The following is a 20,788-nucleotide window of genomic DNA, read 5'->3' as shown; positions in this document are numbered from 1 at the left end:
AACAAAACCCACCAAGATCAAGGGGTTCCTTTACCCTCACCCTGCCAGGCTGGAGGCAGTAGCTCAAGGGAAAGGAGTGAATGGAAGCAAGTCCACACTTGGGGCAGCAGGTGAAACCCCTCCTTGCCCACCTCGCCCTCCCAGGTGCGTCTGTACAACAGGTATGAGGCTCTGGATGTGGAAGACCAGTCAATGGATCATGAGGATGAAGGCCCATCCACACCAGAGGTGTTGACAGGGTCAGGAAGCATACCTGCTCTATCAAGAGCAGCTACACGAGGAAGACAAAAATGGGTTTCAGTTGTAGGTGACTCGCTTCTGTCAGGAACAGAAGGTCCAAAATTCCAGACAGACCTTCCCCATAGAGAACTCTGCTGCCTCCCTGGGGCCGGGGTTGAGGACATTGCCGTGAAACTACTGAGCTTGGTACGGCCCTCAGACTGCTGCTCTACCCTTACTGGTCTTCCATACATAACAAACATGCACACACAAACAACTCCTGTTCCCTCAGCTGTTCCTCGTAAGACTTGTGCTCTAAAATGCTGAAGGTGTCCCTGCTCATTTCAGGGGCTTGGAGTAGATGATCTTCAAAGGTTCCAGCCCAAACTGTTCCATCAAGATTCGCCAACACAGGCAGCCCTGGTTTGCCTCTCCCATAGCTCTGCCTTTTGAAAGCATCCTTTTGCTGGCTGAGGTCACACGGAGCAGAGAGCTACAGTGGTGAAGGCAATCAGCACATCTCCAGTGATTGTGTTCATGGTGCAGACAACAGGACACCTCAGCTCCACCACCACAGCCCATCAGAGGCTCCAGCTCGCTGTGTTTAAGCACATCTGCTGCTCCTTTGCCAGCTCCCACAGGGAGAAGCCCCAGCAGGGCCGGCAGTGCTCCATTTTGCCAGCTGAGATCAGTACAACCCTCACAATACATCCACTATTCATGGTGCACCACTGCCTGGCTCTGCCCGGGGCAGAGAAACGCAGAGCCCGGCACCCAGGGCACACGGAGCGCCGCGCTGGGTACCCAGAGGCAGCTCTACAGAAATTCACTTCGCTACAGCTCCGTGTTTGGAAAAAGACACAGAGGAGTCAAACCAAAAGAAAAACTTTATTCAACTAAAGGGAAGAGTCCACCGGGCATATCCCTGTGGGGTCTCTTCCAAAACGTGGGGGACGCAGCCCCCATTGACCCCAGTTCCCCAGCCCTAGCTCCCGGCCGCAATGATCCCTCCTCCTTTCCCCATGGGCTGAGGTACTCGGAGGGTACAACCTTTCCGATCCGCCTGCTCCCCATGTCCCCACCCACCCCCCCCACGTCCCCCCAGCAGCTGGTGGTTAAAATTCACTTCCTTCATCTCCAAGGGTGTGACTGCCCCCTGGAGTCCTGCTTCTATTTTGGTGCTTGCACCAGCTGTGTCTCCAGGAGGGCCACCTGAAAGAGGCAAAAGGCCACTGGGATTTGCCATCGTTCCTCCCTATGGCCAGACCCTCCTGCCACCCAGTGCGATTCTGTTCTCACCTGTCTAGAAGCCGGCACCTCCCGCTGGTCAGAGAGAGACAACCCGCACGCATCTGGCAGCGACCGACCACGGCAACATCTCTTCAGCCTCCTCCGTTCACGTTCCACCTGCACGTTGGGGAGGAGAAAGGGTCACAGACTCGGGCCACCAAACGAGGAGCAGAAGGACCCCTGCACATCAGGGCAAGGAGATTTCTGCTCACAGACTGTCACTTGCACCTGAGAACGTTGGGGCAAAACGCACTCGAAGCAGAATATGGAGGAGAAAGGGCAAGAGAGAGTCCAGTGTGTGTGGATGGGGACACTGGGGCAAGAAGGCGGGAACCCCAGTGAATGTGCAGTTGTGAAGGCAACGGGTGCCAGAAGGGAGAGAAAACAGACAGCGAGTGTCCACAGCGGGAGGGGGAGAGGGCAGGAAACCAGCAGAGGACTCCAGAGTGCCGTCTGGGAAACGTGTGGTGTTCCAGAGCACCGGGAGGCTTTGCAGAGGCAGGGAAAGCCTGTTTTACCAGCTCCAGGGTCCTCCTGAGCTCAGCGTTGTATTGCTTCAGCTCCGTCTTCTCCAGTTCCAGCCTTGCAACTGCTCCCTGCAGACATTCCAGCCGCTGCGACAGGCGTCTCTTCTCTGAGAGCCAGGAGAGCCGCTCCCCTTCTGCAGCAGCCTGCTGGGGATTCAGAGAGGAGATGGTGGAGCTGGTGCCACACGCAGGTTACAAGGGCCAGAATGAACAAGCCGGGGAGAGTGAGCGGGATCAGGACCGGGCAGGGCCAAGTCCCTTCTTCTCCTCCTTGGGCCACAGCCCAAAACAGCCCGAATCTCTCTTCACAGGAGCCCCCTCCAGATCACCTGGGAGAAATTCACACTCATTTCCCTTCCTGCTTTTGGGGCTGTGGCACAAGTACATCCGGAATGGCAATGAAGCCTTTAACCAGATCACGCAACAGTACCAATTCCATTATTTTAATACAGCAGAAAAGCTTTGCCCAGAGATCTCCATCTCTGAAAGCATCCTCTAAGCACCATCGGTGTCACTGCTGTTCAGCCATCGGTATAAAACTGTACTGAGTTCCGTACATTAGTGTGGCCAACCGTGCCCTTTCCTTGCTGTGGCAAATCCTCCCCCGGACACGCTGGCCAAGCTTGGCCAGACAGGAGAGAACCAATGAAGGGAGGAAGGGAAGAAAGAAAAGAAAGAAAAAACCCAACAGTTCATTTCCCATTTTGGGGAGGTTTGTTTGGCCCTCTACTGTGTGGAGTTTTCGTGGCACCTTCCTCTAGAACCCCACTGTTCCCCCTTGAAGGAGTAATGGCCAGATCACACTCTGTCATTCTGTGTTTGAAATCAGGACTAGTTTTCCCCTGGCGGGCATGCACTCCGCCACTGCCCTGGGCAGCCTGTTCCAATGCCTCTCAGCCCCTCTCAGCTCACGCCCCGTTGCCAACAGCCTGTTCCTTCAACACCCCAACCAGGCAGACTCACCTGCCCCTTCTCTCGCTGCTCTTTCATCTGCTGCCTGAGCTGCTCTACCCGCTGGCAGGCGTCTGTGAGCTCTCCCTGAGTCTGGAGGAGCGTCTCCAGTAAAGAATTCTTCTCACGCTCCTTTTCCAGCACGGCCTGCACAGAAATAAAGAGCAGACGGGTTTAAACTTCCCTCACAAAAGGTCTGTGCCAAGACTCCAAGGCCGACGGGCTCACACGTTCTCCAGGCGCTGTGCTGCTGCTCTCCTGGGTCATTCTCTGCCCACGGGGAGACGCGGCTTCCTAAGGGACATTGGCAGGATAAACAGGGTCCCTCCGGAACTGAATCCACAACAAACTCTTAGTCAGCTCACAGGAAAACATGTGGCTCGCTCTGCACACAGGACCTTGGTCAGGACACAAGCGCTGCCAGTAGAGGACGGGGTTGCTCTGGCACAGCAGAGCTGGGCACAAAACAGCTCACCAGCCAGGGACTGAAAACACAGCCCAGAAGACACCTCTGTCCTACCGCTCCAAAATCTTTCACAGGACTCTTTAAAAAGGTTTTTCATTTGTCAACAATCCTGCTGTGCCCCTCCCCCCAAACACAAACCCCACCCTCGTGGGGATTCAGTGCTACAAACTCACTTTGGTCTGTAATGGACATGAGGCTATGAACACCTACCAGTAAACATCAAAAGAGGACCGTTACAGAGCAGAGAAGTTATTCCGAGGTAACTCTTACAAAACCAGAACCCACGAGCAGCACAACAATCTAAAACCAAAGGTCACATTTCTCTCTGGCTTCCCACGAGAGGTCTCGTCCCCAGTCCCAGCGCTGGCCCTGCACACCTTTCACCTCCCAAATTCAGTGCAGGAAACACGTAGGGATGCTCCACACAGCCCCAGCCCCAGCCATCTCCCACAGCTCCAGCCTCGCAAAAACACACAATTCTCCCTTCTCAGCCCTTACCTCTCGCTCAGCATTTTCACGTCTGGTTTGTTCCTCTTGTTGTTGAGCTTGCACGGCAGCAACTTTCTGCTCCATGTCCAACAGCTGCTTCTCGTGCTCCCTCTCTGTCTCTGCCTTCTCCTGTTGCCATCGCTCCAGCAGCTCCTGCAGCTCTGACTGGTGCCCTTCCCGCGCGCGTGCCTGAGGACGGGAGGACAACACTTCAGGATGGAGCCCCAGCCAAGCTCCTCAAAACATGGGAAGCTTCACCCTCCTTTGGGGTTCAGGCCCAAAGAAAACCCCTCTGTCCACCGAGAAAGGGCAGCAAGAAAGGAACAAAGTTCCCGTGACAGCAGCTGGCAGGAGGGTCAGGACTCTGCCCCATGGGAGACGGGAGGCTGGTAAGAGCCCCCCTGTGCTGCCACGCTCTGGGTGGGACGCCCAACCTGCCCTTGAACTCGTCTCACGCCCACGCTCAATCTGTGGCTGCATTTCCTGTCCCAGCACAGTCCTGTGGGCTCCACGTGCCTTCGAGTACGAGCCATCGGCTCTGCTGTGGGCCCGGCAACGTGTGGCCTGCGACACGCGGTTGCTGCCATTTCACACCTCGGGCTGTTGTGCTAAAGCCAGCCCACCAAGCTCGCTTGAGGAATTAAAACACCTCGTTTCCTACCAGGTCTTGCAGAAGCCTCTGTATTTCTGCTTCATGATCGCTCTGCCGAAGTCTGAGGGTATCGTCATGCTGCTGTTCTCTCCGCAAGAGCTGTTGTGCCGCGTTCTCCCGTTCCTGCCTCAGGAGAGATCTCTCTGCTTCCAGCTCACGTTGAAGACACTTCACTTCCCCTGCAGACCCCACAAATGGCAAGAGTCAGAGTCTACCCAGACCCTGGTTCTGGCCTTACTGACCTTCAGCCCTTGGAGTTTCAGTGCTGGAGGGAACTGTTCCAGCTCCTTCACTCCTCACAAGCACTGCGGACAGAGAGCTGGTTTTATACCATCTCGTCTAGGCAGGGGATCACCAGAAACAAAGCACATGGGCCATCACCTTGTATCACCTCCTTGGCCTGCGTGCCGATGTGAAGTCGCATCTCCAGCTGACTCCGGGCGATCTCCAGCTGAGATACGCGCTGCTGAGCCTCAAACAGGCTGCGCTCCAGGGTCTCCTTCACCGGCCTGCAGGTTGTGGACACGGAGAGAAATGAGCTTCTTGCTCCTGACACCCACAGGGAGGGATCCCAGTGACAAGTGGTTCCAGATCCCTGCCCCTGAGAACGGAAAAGGGGTTGCATGGACACCCGTGCACAGAAAGCATATTTCTACCATTTAAATAGCAATGCGGACCCCTCCGAGGGAACGCCCAGGCTTTCCTTAGGACCCAGCGTAACACAGCAAGCCCAGCCGAATTTCATCCTGACAGCCAAATCTGAAATGGCTGCTGCCTCATGGATGGCACACAGGTAGCAGTTTTCCTGACAACGTCTGTGCCAGCCAGCAAAAGCCCAACCTCTGCTCACAGGTGCATCCCACCAGCACTTCCAATTGCTCTGCAGGGGGACACAATAAGCAGTTTTTTTTCCCCTCAAGGTTCATCCCTGTTCCGTCCCTGGAAGGTGAGAACATCCGCGAAGCACAGAGGACAGAAGAAAGCCCCGTGCAATGCTGACCAGCTCTGTAATTCCCGACAGCGAGCCATGTCCTGCCCAGGGTTCCTCCCCCTTTACCTGGCCTCTGCCAGCTGCTCGGAAAGGCCTTGTCTGTCCCGCTCCACGGCTGCCAGGCGCAGCTCCAGGGCAGCCTTCTCCTGCACCAGCACCTCCTTCTCTTCACACACCTTGGCCAGTGCGAGCCCTTGGCGACAGGACTCCTGGCGCAACTGCTCCAGACCAGTGCTGGCCGACTCTTGCTGCCGGGACACCTGGAACGGGACAAACCGCAGCTGGAGCCCTTTCTGTGCAGCCGTGTGCAGAGCAGCCAGCGCCGCTGGCCAGCGGGCGGGAGGAGAAAGAGCTCCTGTCCCGGGGGCTCCAAGTGTGAGAGCAGCTGCTGGTCCCGCACCGAGAGCCTGGGCTGCCAAAAGGCGCTGGCCCCGCTCACTGGCAAGTGATGTGCAAGGCCAGACTGGGCTGCCTGGGACCAGCTGTGGCCCCCCCAGTGCCCAGTGCAGGGGACGGTCACTGCCCTGCTCCTGCTGGCCGCACCAGTGCTGGGACAAGCCAGGCTGCTCTTGGCCTTCTTGGCCACCTGGGCACAGGCCGCCTCATGTTCAGCCGCTGCCGACTGGATTCTGCCTCAGAAAAAGGATTCAGAGCTACACAGTTTGTTTCTTTTGCCACAGGTGACAGGAGTCGCCCCGCTCTGATCCACAGACAACACCATCACCTCTTTGCAGCTCAGCAAAAGCCACAGAAGAGGCCAACACGGACCAGAGGATTAAAAGAATCCACAGAAGCAGAGGACAGCGCAGAGAACTGCAGAACTGCTCCGCAAGCCATCAACACGGTGCCAAAAAGAAGGGAACAAACCCCCTGCCCTCCAGGGCTCCCGAGTGTCTCCTTGACACAAACCCTGCAGCAGCCAGCAGACACAGCTTCACTCAGCCAAGCAGCCAAACGCCCACCCACAAGCACCAGCTTCTTGGTCTCACCTCACTGAGCTGCTCTTGGGTTTCTTCCTTCTCCTCTGCCAGTCTCCTCAGCTGCACCCGCAGCCCCTCCTGCTGCTCCTCTGCTTCCTGCAGCAGCTGCTCCAGCTGGGCTTTCTCTGCACAGAGCTCTGCCTTGGTTCTTTCACACCAGCTCAGCTGCTCCTGCTCACAGACTCTTGCTCTCTCCAGCTCGGCCACTTTCTCTGACACAACCTCATTCTCTTGCTCCAGCTACAACCACAGAAGCAGAGAGCACATCAAAGACAGGAACATTTCCTACGAGGGAGCTTTGGCTTGGACAGGACAAGGAACAACATTTGCACAGCCAGCCAGTCCTACTGCTGGAAGGCAAGAAGGCTGAGAAGCAGCAGCAGCTGGAGACAAACAGCTGGCAAGAGCTTTGGCAGCTCTGCTCACCTGCAGCACAAGGTTGTTCAGCTGCACTTTCTCCACTGCAAGAGCTTCATTGATACTGCTCATGTTGGCTGCTGCAGCACGGAGATCAGCTATTTCAACACGCAGGCTCTTCTGAGTCCTGGTCAATTCTGCCACCGACTGCTTGGCCTGCAGAGACAAAAGAACAACGTGACAACAAGGGCAGGAACATCCCTGACTCCCAGCAGCAACTCCCCATCCCCCGGTTGTCTCTGACACGCTCCCAGTTCACGCTCCCAATGAGCACATGGGGACTGAACACCCCAAACAGCCTGTGTGCTCTGATCCCCATTTCCCAAGAAGGACAACAACGGATTCCCTGTCTTCTCCTGCCAGGAACAGCACCTGTGCTGGTCCTGCTGTCACAGCTCCCTCTCCCACAGGTGCTCCCTAGGAATAAGGTGACCGCACCTTCTCCAGGGCCGTGGTCAGCTCGTGTTTCTCTTGCTCCAGCAGATCCCTCTGAAGCTGCGACTCCTCCAGCGTCTCTCTCGCCACTACCAGCTCACTCTGCAATAACGAATGTTTTCCTTCGAGTGCAGCAAAGTCCTTCAGCCTGGGAGACGGGGAAAGACAATCAAGTTCTTAATCCAAAAGCACTGTCATGTCCAACCCAAGAGTACCTACTATGTCCAGATATGGCAGTTGGAGGGATTTCCAACAGCTTTCTATTTACACCTAAGGAACGCTGGAATTTCCTGACTAGAGCCACATCACTCTTTGCCATTGATGTGGGTGAAACATTTGTCACTGAGAAAGTAAAACAAGCTTCCAGAAATCACAGAACCTTTCCAAGCAGCTCAGGTACTCTCAATGGCTTCCTGCCTGTTAGTTCTCTCCTCCATCTTGGATCCATTGGATCCAAGACTTGCCAAGTTCTCCTTTGGGTACGACAGACTCTGCTCAGGCTGGGAATGATTTCTGTGAAGCTCAGGCACAAAGCACACGGAGGCGGCTCTGCTGGATGGCAGCAGGCAGCCATCCCTGCCCGCGGGCTCCCTTCACCCTTCTGTGCTGCAAATGACGAGCAGGCACAACTCAGCCTTGTGCGCTGGGCTCCTCATGTCCAGCCATGCCCACCCCTGCCCAGAGAAAGCTCGAATGCTCACAGCAGCTCCTGCTCACGACGCGCTCTCTCCATCGCCTGCTGCTGCTCCACCTTGTCCCCCTGGGCTGAGTCTTCCTTCAGCTGCAGCTCCGTGTTCCTTTGACGCAGACGCGAGGCTTCTTGCTCCGTTACTTCCAGCTGCTGCTGTAGCTCGTCCCTGGTTGTCTCCAGGTTGGCACAGTCACTGCAGAGACAAGGCTCCGTTACAAGAATGAAGAGGCCGGAAGAGTCACAGATCCCGTTTTCCTCATCCCAGGATGGAGCTGTGGGGAGCACGGGGAGGAAGAACTTGCTCTTCCCCTCCCAAGGTAACTGAAGAGGGAAGCAGAACGGCAGGCGGGCTGCTGCCTTCATCCAGCGAGAAGCGGTGCCTGGGAAAGGGCACCCGAAGAGCAGAATGCAGACGCAGCGTGTCGAGGCAGAGGCGCCTCGTATGCCAGCATCGCTCTGAATCGCCCAGCCAGCCTTGGGAGGCACAGCCGAGCAGGAAAAGCAGTGACAGGAGGATGCTGTGGTGCCAAACAGAGGCACGCACGAGGCAGGGCAGGCAAGTTCTCTGCCCAGAACAGCTCTGAGCTCCCGAACTGGAAGCAGATTGCCTCTAGACCGCAGGAGAAGGAGGAAACACTCACCTTCTGAGCGCTTCCACCAGAGACTGGAGGTGCTGCCGCTGGCTGCTGGACGTGGCGCATTCCTCCTGCAGCTGCTCAAGCCTCTGCTGCAGCTTCCTGCACTTCTCTTCCTGCTGCCTGTGCTGCTGCAGCAGGGAATCGATAGAGTCCTGCCTGGCAGAAAGCTCTTTGTGTAGGGCCTGCAAGCAACGGGCAGGGAAAGAGCACAAACAAGCAGTGAGGAGCAGCCAAGGCGGCTGCAGACAGCCGGGAGAAGCAGCGAGCAGAGAGACGGCTCCGCTGAAGGCAAAAGCTGGGAGCGGGGGTGGAGATCAAGGTCCCAGCTCTGCACTCACCTCAGTTATATCTTTTATGAGCTTTTGCAGGGACAGGTTCTCCTCTTTGGCATTTTCACTGCACAGAACTTCATGTTCTTTCTCTAACCGACCGGCTTCCTGAGAACAGAAGAAGGAAAGGGTGGGCAGGGCAGAGCTGTTCCCATCCTCAGCAGCACTGCCATGCCCAGAAGCCTCAGCCCTCGGGATTCCAGTACCTTCCTTCCCACATCTATTCCACTTCTTCCTCACTGAAACTAAGAAGAGAAAGACCAACAGCTCTTTTTCATACTCTGCCAGGAAGCTGTCAGTTCAAGGAACTTTGATCCCAGGCACAACAGCCTTGGTGCAACCCCTGAGGAAGACACCGGAGCTGTCTGCAGCTCCCCTGCCGCTGCTGCGCCTGGACTGACTCCAGCTGTGCCAAACACACAAGGAACATTCTGGCAATGTCCCTGATGTTCCCCTACAGGTGGCATCTCTACCACACCTTCTGCTGAGGAAACCACACCTCTGTGTGCTACGGCTGGGGAGCAGACACTGGGCTGTCTCCCAGATCAAGGGAAAACACACCAGAATCTCCACAGTGTCCTGAAGTGTTTTCATGATCTTCTCTTTCCCCTCGTTCTGCTTCTGGGACCGTACAAGCAAGGCCGAGAGCTCCATCACCCTGAGAAGAGAAGGTCCCCGTGCCACTCCAAAAGCACAGCACACCATCGCCTGGGAAAGAGCTGAGCAGCTCCCAGAGGCACAGCAGACAAAGTTCAACCCAGAAAACACAGCAAAGGCAGCGTCCAGCTCTACGGGGTAATGAGCTTGAGGGTGCCAAATGGCACCTCTTGCCACCAAGGTCTTCTGCACTCAGTCTTGCAAGGAACCGTCAGCACAGAGGAGCTACGCTGCTTATGATGCTCCTGTGCACATTCCTCCCGACTGCTTTAGCGCAGCCCTGGGGAGCAACGGGGCTGTACAGAGACAGAGCTCTCTTTATGCTGCTCTCCATTTCTCACCAAGAATCAGCTAACAGCAAAAACACTGTGCTATGCAATCTCTTTGCCAGTCTGGTCTTATTCAGAAGAGCTTCTGTCAGTCTGACTGTTTTTCTGTCCCTTCTGTATAAAGCAACAGTTTGACCAGGCACAGAAACAGGGCTGTGCAGAATCCGTGTGTTTAAAACGTGAACACAGCTCATCTACGAATCACAGCAGCAGCCACAAAAGATCATGTTGGTAACAGCAAAGTTTAAAACAGCTTCACCTGTCCTGAAGCTCCTTCTTCTCCAGGTCGCCAGAGGTTGGACGGGAGCAGCTCACGAGCACAGCTCCAGAAAGCCTCATGTGCTCTGCCTTCAGCTCGGACAAATCTCTGAAGAAGAATCAAGAAAGAGACCGTGTTCGCAGCACCATCTCTATCAGCTCACTCGCTTCTGAAGCGCATCATTGTGCACCGGTCCCAGCTGGCAGGAAAGGTGACATCTTGGCTGGGACGAGCCGCTCATCTGGCACTTTGGGACCAGGACACAGCAGGACAGTTGAGCGATGAGTCTGTTTTCTCCTCAGAGATGAGAAGAAATGTGTGGGACAGCCAGAAGGCCTCAAGGACCTCCAATGACTCTGACTGACTGTTGCTGCTGCTCTAGCTTATTAACATACTCTCATTCAGTGAGATATAAGGCAGATTTGTACCTTTCTGTTAAAGGGACTGCTCTACGTGCTGCACGCACAGCTGTGGGGAGTCTCTTTCCAGCATGTCCATGTGTGCCCGTACCCAAGTTAATGTGCCCAAACGTCACCACAGGCAAGTTCATCTGCTCAGGGCCTCGGCATTGCCCACAGCCCGAGCCCCTCAGTCTGGTCTGAAAACCCGCATCAAACCAAATCATTCCAAAGACAGCTAAACAGCTTCATGGCTTCATTGCTTCAGCCTCTCAAAGGAGAAATCATGGCTTGAGCCACAATTACCGTAACACGGAGGCTCACCCAGCAGGTGTGAAGGAAGCTACAGCTTTCCTGCAAGAGCTCTGGCCTTCCCTTGTACTCACCGGTCAGTGGCAGTCTTCATCTCCAGGAACTGGCGGCGGAAGGTCACCACCTGGCACCACAGGCTGAGGAGACGCTGATGTTCACCCCTGACGTAGCTCTCATGCACCTAAACGTGCCAAGACAAAAAGAAATGCCAGTCCAGCCTTCGCCAACTCTGCACGAGTCTTTCAGAGAGGAGAGAGCGCAACCCCCGGCACCAGGTCTCCTCCATCTCCCAGCCCTGTCTTCTGCCCCTCAGCACCAGCACAGCTCAGCAGAGCCACCGCTGCCACACAGCAAGTCCTCTCGGCCAGAAATCAAACCCATTCTCACGCCGCTCTGGCATCACGGCTGACGAGCCCGTAGCCTTTCCTTACCTCGCGCTCACGGCGCCATTCACTCTCCTTCAAGCCCAGCTCCTCCCGGGCCCTCATCCAATCCGCCGTCAGTTTTCCAACATCTTCTTTGAGGGCTGAATTAACCTCACTGGCTTTATCGAGCTGCTCCCGCAGGAGAGCGTTCACTTCTGCCAGATTCTCACACCTGGGAGAGGGAGAAACAGCAGAGACGTCGCTCAACAACTGCTGCCCACAAGCAGCAGCCCCGGGATTTCCCAGCTCCCTCAGCACTGACTTTGTTGTCAGGCTCAGAGGCAGCAAAAGCGCTTCCTGGCATTAACTGAGATCTCTCTGGGATGGCCAATTCAGCTGCCTCTCCAGGCTTTAAGCCTTCCATTGCCATGCACAGGTTCGGTTCTCCCCTCCTCTCAACTCTGATGATGCCCACAGTGAACATCTTGCCTCCCCGCCGTGCTGCCTGATCACTGCATCATCACCTTTCTCTACCACTGTCCTGAGCCCTCCCCTACTGAACCCTGGAGCACCTGAGGCTGGAAAGGGACCTTTGGAGCTCACCTGGAACAACCCCCTGCTCAGAACAGAGCCATTCTGCACACAACACTGTCACTGCACCACAGAAAACACATCATGGACCTTTCTCCTGTCACAGCGGCTCGTCCAGCCGCTTCCCTTGGGGAGAGCAGGTGGCTCTGGCAGGTTTTCCCTCCCCTCCATGAGCATCCAGGATACCGGCTATGAGGGAACGCTTCTTCCTTGTACCTTTGCTGCTCCTCTTCCAGCTGCAGCAGTGCTTTCTCCAGGCTGTGGTCTTCTGTGGCTTCCCACCTGCCGGGGAGAGATCCCTGAGGCAGAAAGGAAAAGATGAGTCAAATTCTTGTGTTCCCTTCACTACTGTCAGCATCCATCGCTCTCCCCTCCATTTGTTGGTATCTCTGGAGCTCGTGGCTTCTTCCAGGCATAACAGTGTCGTGACAGCAGAGAGGAAGGGGAAGGGTGTCACTGCAGGTGACAGCTCTGCTCAGTCTCCCACTGTCGCACTCTCACAGCCCGGGATCCTCCGCTCAGGACCACAAGCGCTCACTTGCACTTGAAGCCCAGGAATGCTCTCCGCTCTCCTACTGTCCCTCTCCCAGGGTTACTTTAGCCGCGAAGCAGAAAGAAAAGCACAGAAGAGCCAGCTCTGTGTGCTGAACGCCAGCATTCCCGCCTGCCGAAATGCCGTGTTCCAGACGGTTCTTTTTCAGAGACAGCCCCACAACGCAACAGGCAGCACAGCCCTCTCCTGAGACCAAGCACAGCGCGTTACCCCAGCAGGAAAGCGCTCTCTCACAAAACCAAAATCCTTCTTGGTGGGGATTTCTGGACTGGCATTTCTGGGACTACTGGCCGCTCCAAGAATGGCAACTGCACACACACTGACGGGCAGAATCACAGCGCTTCCCGAAACCCTCCGGTAGCAAAAGCCTGTTTTCCTGTCCCTGTCACTCTGGAGAGGTGTTTTTTGCCGGCGTTAACGAATGCCACGTGCGCTGCCTGTAGTCAGCAGCCTGCACACTCACCCCTCCTGCCTCCACCTGCTGCTCCAGCTCTCGGCACCGAGTCCGGTACTGCAGGACCTGCGTGGATACGGAGAATGAAGATGAGCGATGCAGCTTCTCCCAGACGCGGCTCCTCCCGCATCCCCTTTTCTCTCAGTCTTTGCAGCCCGAGCACAGAACGTTTCACGGCGCTGCTGATACAGCAACGCGAAGTCGTGACCACACGGGGAAGCTTCACCTTCTGTGATCTTCAGGCCAGCCAGCCAGGGTTTCTGTCGCACACAGCACTGTCTGCTCATGCTAAGGCAGCGCTGGCCAGCAGAACCTGCCCCATGGGCAGCCGGACCCCAACTCGAGATTCCCAAGGGGGAAAGGTCCCCCGGGCCCTGAAGGGAGGGCAGGGAGGGAATTTGCACGTCGCTTTTCAGGCTCCGCCGAGCAGGTCAGCTCTGCCCCAGCCCCGCTCAGCCGCTGCACAACGCGGTTTCTGTGCAGCTGCACAAGAGCCGCCCGGGCCCGTTCGCCGGCCGGGCAGCGGCAGCGAAGGCGGCCAAGGGCTGCCGAGCGGCTCGGGGCTGCCAGCGGGGGAAGCAGCGCCCAGCACGCCTGGGCGGGCCGGGAGGAGCGGGGCGGCTCCCGGGGCCTCCCCCGAGCTCCGGGCTGGGCACCGTCCCGCCCGCGGCAGCCCCGGGGAGGAACCCGCTGGGGCCGCGCGTTCCCCCCGACATCGCCGCGGCCCAGCGCCCTCTCGGGGCGGCCCCGACAGCCCGGCCCCAGCACCGCGGCCCGGCCCCGGGCAGCTCCCCCCGGGCAGGCGCCCCCGCTCCTCACCTTCGCCTGCAGCTTCCGCACCACCAGCGCTTGCCGGTGCTGCGCCTCCTGCGAGCTCTGCAGCCGGCGCCGCAGGGAGTCCTGCCTCGGCGCCGCCATGGCCCCGCTCCCTGCCGGGCCCCGCGGCGGGGGCTGCTCCGCGCCCTGCCCGGCGGAGCTCAGGCTGCCCCGGGCCGCGGGCTGGCCCCTCCGGGGCGGGCGGAGCGGCTCCCCCTGCCCGCCGGGCGCGACCGGGAGCCGCGGGGCGGGAGAGCCGGGCTGGCTCGGGGCCGCTCTGGGGCAGCGCTTCGCTTCCCGCTGCTCTTCTCGCGGCTCTCCTCGCTTCTCTCTGCTCTCTCGTCTCTTCTCTCTGCTCTCTGGTCGCTCCTGGCCGGGCCCGCCGGGCTGCGTGGTGCTCTGGGCAGCGCTTTGCTCCAGCGAGTCCCGCGCAGGGACCGGTAACGGCCCCGGAGAACGGTGCGGGCAGCACGCGCTGCCGCGGGAGCCCGGGAGAGAAGGAGCGAGGAAACGGTCCCGAGAGCAGAGTGTGGGGTGTGGGGACACTGGGGCAGGGAGGGGGCAGCGCAGGGACAGCACAAAAGCTCCGTGGGCCAGGGGAGCCGACTGAGCAGCCGGAGCTTTCTGCTGAAGCTCAGACTTGAGCCCGGGACTGGCCCTGGCGCAGGACTTCCAGGCTGGGGCGCAAACCAAACGCACACGGGTGGCATTTGGGAACCTTTTCCTCTCTGTTTTGCAGCATGAACGGGACAGACTGCAAGCAGGTAGAGAAGAGCCTGGACGGGAGAGAAAACGGACTATTCACAGCACCACATGCTCTCTGAACTAAACTTCACTGCATCACCTCATGAAGAAATACAAGAACCAAACGTGACACTCGGGGCTCAGTCCCCTTGGCCAGACTAGTCTGTCGCATGAATTCACTTATTCACCCCTCGGGTCAGGAGCTTTCCTGACTTAGAACCCTCACGCTTAATCCGTGCTTCACAAGGGTGGCACCCGCGGGCACACGCAGGGCCATGGGGGTACCCAGGGGCAGCAAAGGGCTCAGGCTGGACACCCAGAGGCACACGCAGGGCTCTGGGTCACACCAAAGGGCAAACGGAGGGCCCCAGGAAGCACAGGAAGAGAAACGGAGGCCCTTGGGAGGCACCGAAAGGCTGTTTGGTGGCCCCTCGGTTGCTCCAAAAAGCCCATCCCTGGGGACATGGAAAGGCAAACAGAGACGGCTTGAGGAGAGGAGAGGAGGAGTCCCTGGGAAAGATGAAAACCCGAAGGCCAGTCCCTCGGCGGGACAGCAAAAGGCCCAGCGAGGGCCCTGGGTGGGAACCCAAAGGGCCATCAGGAGCCTTGAGGGGCCGAGAGAATCAATGCCCAGAACAAGGCGCAGCCTTCAACAGCAGCACCACTTGGGACTGTCCTAGGGCACGAGCACGGCTTTACAGAGCTGGTCCTGCCCCTCCAACAGCCTGGCCGCAAAGCTTTCCAAACAAGGCAAAGCCCGGGCTGCTTTTCTCTTCCCCACTTATGATTCCCTGTAGACCTGGGTCTTAGCCTGAGCGAGGCTGTAGGAGGGAGGAAGAGGCAGGAAAACATTGCATGGAAATGCCCAGACACAGCAGGGCCTGGTGTGAATCGCTGCAGGTACAAGCAAGGCCTTGGGAACAACGGCTTTATTGTCCACGTGGGGTGGCTGCCCGGGGGCTCTTTGGCTCTGGAGCCCCACAGCTCCTCAGCACATCGTCCACAAGGCTCCGAGCTCCCGCCCTCTCCAACGCCTCGGGCTGCACGGGCTCCGCATGGACAAGCCTGAGAATCACGGGGCTGTGCCGCGCTCGTGCCTGGGGAGGGGGCTCAGGACCCGCTGGAGGCCGGGGCTGGAGGGGAACCTGCGGGCCCGGGGAGGGGAGGCTGCCTGCGGTGCTCCCTGCCCGGGGCATGCGCAGAGTTTCCCACTTGGGCACCGCAGACCTCGCTGTGGCTCCGGAGGTGCCATCCCGGGGCTTCTGGAGGCCGTCTGCTGGCCGGCGAGCGTCTTGCTCAGCACCTCGGGGGAGAGGTGGGAGGGCAGTCGGTGAGCTCTTCTTGAATTTTCCTCCTTCCTCCGAAGGTGAGACTGGTGGTGGGAGGCGGAGAGGTGGCAAGAGCTTCCTTGGCTGAAGCTTCTCTGATGTTTGCTCAGACTTTGTTTCTTGCTGTGACTTCTTCTTCACGGTTTCCAGAACTTCCTGGACAATGGTTCTGGCGAAGTCGCCCAGTTCTGCATCCAGCTGCCGAACTCTGGAGATGGCTTTTTGAATGCTCTCCTCAGCAAGCATGAGCAGGAGAAGCGCCCAAAGGCTCTGCCCCTCTGGCCCTGGCAAACAACCGCCCGGTGAGCTCAGGCGGAGCCGTCCTTGAGACGTGGACAGACTGATCCAGCGCCTTCCCCTGCTCCAGCACTTCCCGAGCATGGTCTCTGCCATCTCTGAGCTCCTGCTCTCCTGCCAGCACAGCCCGCAGCAGCGCAGGCCGTCTGCTCTGGGCGCTGCTCCGCTGGCAGCTGCAGGGACTGACACGAGCAGTGAATGTGTTCCTTCACCTCTGTTTCCTTTCCTCTTCCTCCTCACAAGACCCTGCCCCAGCAAGTCCCTGCCGGTCCAGGTTGGAAACCCCACTCTGTCCGTAGCCCCGGGCACACGCAGGTCTCTGGTCGCCCATGGCCAGGACACAAGTGCTGCGGGCCCTGCTCAGAATCAGGCCGGGTGTTGCGGTAGCAGTGGGCGCTGCAGCCCCTGGCCCTCAGCACCTTCAAAGCAACGTGTGTCCCTTGGTGCCCTCTGCCAGGCGCAGCACGGCCGGGCATCGCAGGAGACATCGACAGCCCTTGGCTGGCACCTTCCTGCCCCAGCTCAGGCTGGCAGTGCGGATTGGTTTGGGAAGAGTCCACTGGGCATAACCCTCTGGGGTCTCTTCCAAAAGGCAGCAGGACACAGCCCCCCTTGACTCCAGTTCCTCAGCCCTAGTTTCCAGCTGCAAGTGATCTCTCCTCCTTTCCCCAGGGCCAGCCCGGCCTGCAGTGTGGCTGTGGTGACCTCTGTGCCTTCAGCAGGATGGAGAAGAGTGTTGGTCCTCACGCTGCCTTTTCACTAGTCCAGCTTTTCACCTCTTTGCTGCTGCTCTCTCCTGCCCTGTTCATACTCTGGACGAGTTTTTGTAAATAATTTATTTTTAATGCATGAACTACACTTTACAAACAAATGAATTGCAATAGGTATATGTAATAAACACCAAGAAGTGTAAGCCATGAACACACTCAATTAAGGGATTGATTGTCGAACATCCAGCACACTGCAATAAAAGTGCCTGCTTTTTAACGCTTGCAAAACACTGACATTTCAGTATCACGGGATGTCTCCTGTCTTTCTTCCCGGTTGCGGAGGATGCTGCTTTGCTTCACAGCATCACAGGAGAGTTGAGGTGAGAAGGGGCCTGTGAAGATGACCCCTCCAAGCCGGGCCAGGAAGGGCGGGGGCCACAGGCCTGTCCAAACGGGCCTCCAGACGGGCCTCACACGGGGCGGTGGGCAGCAGCAGGGCAGCGCCACGGCAACCAGTGATGTGACAATGCGGCAACGCCGCGATGCCACAATGGCGAGTGCTCTATAAAGCCGCTCGCCGGGAGAGCGGCCGTGGCATCTGCTGCCGGGTGCCTCTGGAGCGACAGGAGCCAGCGCAGGACGCAGCTCTAGGAGAGCTCTTGGAAGGAGCCGTGGAGCACAGTCTGACTGCTGGAGTCCTAAAGGCAGACGCGGTGCTGAGTGCAGGAGCTGTGCAGCGCAGTCTCACCGCTGCTGTCCCAAAGGCAGACGCGGTGCTGAGTGCAGGAGCTGTGCAGTCTCACCGCTGCTGTCCCAAAGGCAGACGCGGTGCTCAGGGCACTGTCAAACAGGCAGAGGTGAGCAGCGGGGCGATGGAGAGGGCTCAGCCGGGGAGCCTGGGACATGGCGGGGCTGCTCGGGGGCATTGGGACGGGCCCTTTCTTGCAGCCGCTGGGCAGGAGGCTCATTGAGCTGTGCCTGAGGGTCTCTGTCTTCCTAGCTCGGACACAGAAGACAACACCTGGGAGAAGCAGCTACTGGCCCAATGGACCCTAAGCTGCTGGACCTCACCCTCGGTGTCAAGATCCCCGTGACACCCGGCTCCAAGCCTGTGTTCAGCAGGGGAAAGCTGGGGGAAAAGGTAAAGGCAGAAGAAAGGGGTAGGAGGGCTCTCCTCTTTTATGGGGTCCCCGTCATCCCGAGAAGTCCTCGTGGCCACCTGCTCTACAGCGGGAGCTGCAGCCCTTCAGTCGGCCGGGGCTGGGGACTCGAGGGAAGCTCCTGGCTCCCCGGTGCCCAGAGAAAGGAGAACGTGCCCAGAGCAGCGGCATTCCGTAGCATTTCGGCTCAGCTCCTTGCAGGTGCAGCACTGGGTGCAGCCCTCTGGCCCCGCAGTAAACAGCCCCCTGTGCTCCTCCAGCACCAGCAGATCGGCACCAGGCAGAGCGCCTGGGCTCAGGCTTTCTTCTCCGCTGGAGAGTCTCTCAAGTAGAGAGATCTTTCCTGTGGTGGGAAGTAAGCCAGGAATTAGTCTGGGCCTCGCAGGTTTGGAAATGCCGGCCTGTGTGCGTGAGGAGCTGGGAGGTGCGTTCGTCCCTGCGGCTCCTTCCTGCCCCGCTCACACTCTGGAACGTCTCTCACAGCTTCACCGGCCCTCGGGCTCGTTTGACCTTGGGGATCCCCTGGGCCGCCGCATGAGCAACGAGTACAACAGCCTGCATGACCCACATCTGCAGGCCTACCACCAACGCAAGGACAACGTGCAGTGGCTGAAGAGACAGGGTTTAGTCACCAGCGATGGCAACGTAGGTTTGGATGCGATGGGGCTGATCAAAACGGTTCCCTCCCAGCGGGGTTCCCGAGCGCAGAGGAGGGTGTGCAGAGGAGCAGCTCCCCTCCCGCCGGGCCCGGCTGTTTCGGGAAGGCGGTCTGCGCAGCCGGCTTCACAGCGCTTGGGGGATTTCTGCCCCTGGCTCTCCACAGGTGGTTTGCTCGCTGAAGGAGTTCAACCAGTACAGGCAGTACCGGACCATGCTCAAGCTGGAGGCCGAGAAAGCGTCCATCCGAGAGCAGGTCAGCAAAGCGGGGTGTTCACAGACACGCAGCGTCCCGAGGGAAGCCCTTCCCTTCCGCCCTCGTCGCGGGGCTGGAGCAGAGCCCTGTCCTGGGCCCGCGGGACGCCTCAGCACGCAGGGCCGGGAGCGCTTGTCCAGCCCACAGCCAGACACAACCTGCTGTCACCTTGCAGGAGAAGCCTCCGCGACACCTGCCCAAGTTAGAGCATGCTCCCAAACTGACGGGAGAGATGGACACTTCTCGCCTGGGACAGCGGCTGCTGCTGCCTCAGAAACCATCTTGTCTGGGACAGCGGCTGCTGCTGCCTCAGAAACCATCGTGCCCACCTCCACCCAAAGGAGAAAACAACTCCATGAAATGGGGGCGACGCTTAAGAGTCAATGCAGCTTTGGGCAAGGGCCAAAGCCCCTCCCAACCTGAGCTGGGGCACGAAGATGCAGCCGGTGCGCTCAGAGCTGCAGAGCCTCCGGAGATCTCTTCTCTGCACCATCGGCAGCAAATTGGACTGGCGGCCAAGCAGCTCACAGCGACCGTGTCGGAGAGCTTGGGGAAGCACTTTGCATCTGGCACATCTGAGCCAGGGCCTGTTGCTGGAGGAACCACCGGAGCGGGCAAATCTGAGGAAGAGAAATCGGGGCAAGCTGAAACAGCAGCTTCCGACAGAGCAACTTCAAAGGATTTGCTTCACCATCTGACCAGAGAAGCTGTCAACATTGTTTGCAGCACCTTGGAAGCCATTGGAGCCTCTCAGTCTGAAGGAGGCTGTAGCTGCACATGTTCTGCAATGCTGGAGCTTCTCAGGGGAGGTGTCTCCAACAGACGGCCGCAGCCACCCCAGGCGCCTTTCTCAAGTCCAGGCATGGAGGAAGGACAACGATTCCCCGGCACACCTGAAGAGCGGAGCCTGGAAGCCGCCAAGGGAGCAAAGTGGCCCGGACCTGGATCCGGAGAGGAGAGCCGTCCCGCTGAGGACACCCGCCCCTCCACGGGCCCACAGCTCTGCAGACAGCCCGTCCCTCCGGCAGCTCCGAAGGGCCCTGCCCAGAGAGCAGCACGACGCAGAGCAGCGCGCGGCCAGCCGGTGGGAGGCGAGCCCCAGCAGCCGCGTCAGCAGCGAGGCCGTTAGCTGGGAGGCTGGCGGGCCATGTCCTGGGCAGGGCTGCGGCAAGAGACGCGGAGAGCCCTGGGCAGCTCCGCCAAGTACAGCCCTGTGCTTCCAATAAAGAGTTTGTTGCCAAGTGCTGGCTTGTGGCTGCCTTCTTGGCTGAGGGAGCTGCTCCTGCACCCGATGGGCGGCGGAGCGGCACACCTTGCCACGCTGAGGGGTTTCCTGAGGCGGGAAATGCCGAGAGAGGACACCCAGAGCCGGGAGTTCTGGCCAGAGGCGCCGAGGAGACCTGTTCCTGGCCGGAGCCACGCTGACCGCCGCTCTCCCCCCACCTGTCAGCAGCAGCGCCAGCCCGCAGCGTGTGGCACGGCCCGTGCGTGCGGGGAGGGCGCCGTCACCTCGCCGGCTCAAGAGCCGAGCTCAGCTGGTGGTTGTCACCCTCCTAGGAGGAGCTTGGCCATGGTATCCACCCAGCAGAAAGTCGTGTCCTCTGCACTTGCCAGGAAGGTCCTGCAGCAACCGAGGCAGAGCTGCCAGGGAAACATGCAGCCCTGCAGGTCTGGGGCTGCTGGCAGTGCCAGAGCCTTTCCTGGGGTGGGATGGCAGTAGAGATCAGAGCTGTGTGAGGGGTGACCAGGTGTCCATCTGCTCAGCCTGGTGGCAGAGCTAAGAGAGGAAGCAGGAAGGTTAAGAAGCATCAGGGAGTCTAAGGAGAC

The 20,788-nt window shown here is 58.7% G+C and overlaps 1 protein-coding gene and 1 long non-coding RNA gene across 4 annotated transcripts; one reads left to right on the top strand and one right to left on the bottom strand.

Moving 5' to 3' along the window:
- Nucleotides 1–1,088: 1,088 nt before the first annotated feature.
- Nucleotides 1,089–14,320, bottom strand: LOC135575597 (centrosome-associated protein CEP250-like). 3 transcript variants are annotated; one of them, XM_065032592.1, is made up of 21 exons: nucleotides 13,813–14,320; nucleotides 13,003–13,059; nucleotides 12,203–12,285; nucleotides 11,462–11,627; nucleotides 11,105–11,211; nucleotides 10,321–10,428; nucleotides 9,637–9,733; nucleotides 9,085–9,183; nucleotides 8,750–8,928; nucleotides 8,119–8,301; nucleotides 7,421–7,565; nucleotides 6,992–7,138; nucleotides 6,575–6,805; nucleotides 5,652–5,845; nucleotides 4,976–5,103; nucleotides 4,604–4,773; nucleotides 3,952–4,131; nucleotides 3,000–3,134; nucleotides 2,028–2,183; nucleotides 1,519–1,626; nucleotides 1,089–1,431 (listed from the first exon to the last, which is right to left on the bottom strand). In XM_065032592.1, the coding sequence occupies exons 1-21, from the start codon at nucleotides 13,909–13,911 to the stop codon at nucleotides 1,390–1,392; spliced, it is 2,814 nt and encodes a 937-aa protein (XP_064888664.1). In that variant the 5' UTR covers nucleotides 13,912–14,320; the 3' UTR covers nucleotides 1,089–1,389. The 3 variants fall into 3 exon arrangements, with proteins under 3 accessions (XP_064888664.1, XP_064888665.1, XP_064888666.1); XM_065032593.1 differs by having other exon boundaries at nucleotides 2,028–2,180; XM_065032594.1 differs by lacking the exon at nucleotides 13,813–14,320 and adding an exon at nucleotides 13,220–13,639.
- LOC135575598 (uncharacterized) lies at nucleotides 13,281–17,345 on the top strand. Its single transcript, XR_010466664.1, has 3 exons — nucleotides 13,281–13,423; nucleotides 14,549–15,453; nucleotides 16,032–17,345. It is a non-coding gene; the product is annotated as an uncharacterized LOC135575598 (long non-coding RNA).
- The last annotated feature ends 3,443 nt before the right edge of the window (nucleotides 17,346–20,788 follow it).

The sequence above is a fragment of the Columba livia genome, chromosome 16 (assembly GCF_036013475.1).
Source record: "Columba livia isolate bColLiv1 breed racing homer chromosome 16, bColLiv1.pat.W.v2, whole genome shotgun sequence".
NCBI classification, from domain to species: Eukaryota; Metazoa; Chordata; class Aves; order Columbiformes; family Columbidae; genus Columba; species Columba livia.
The sequence above is the reverse complement of the archived record's forward strand: the minus strand, read 5'-3'. Positions and strand labels throughout refer to the sequence as shown.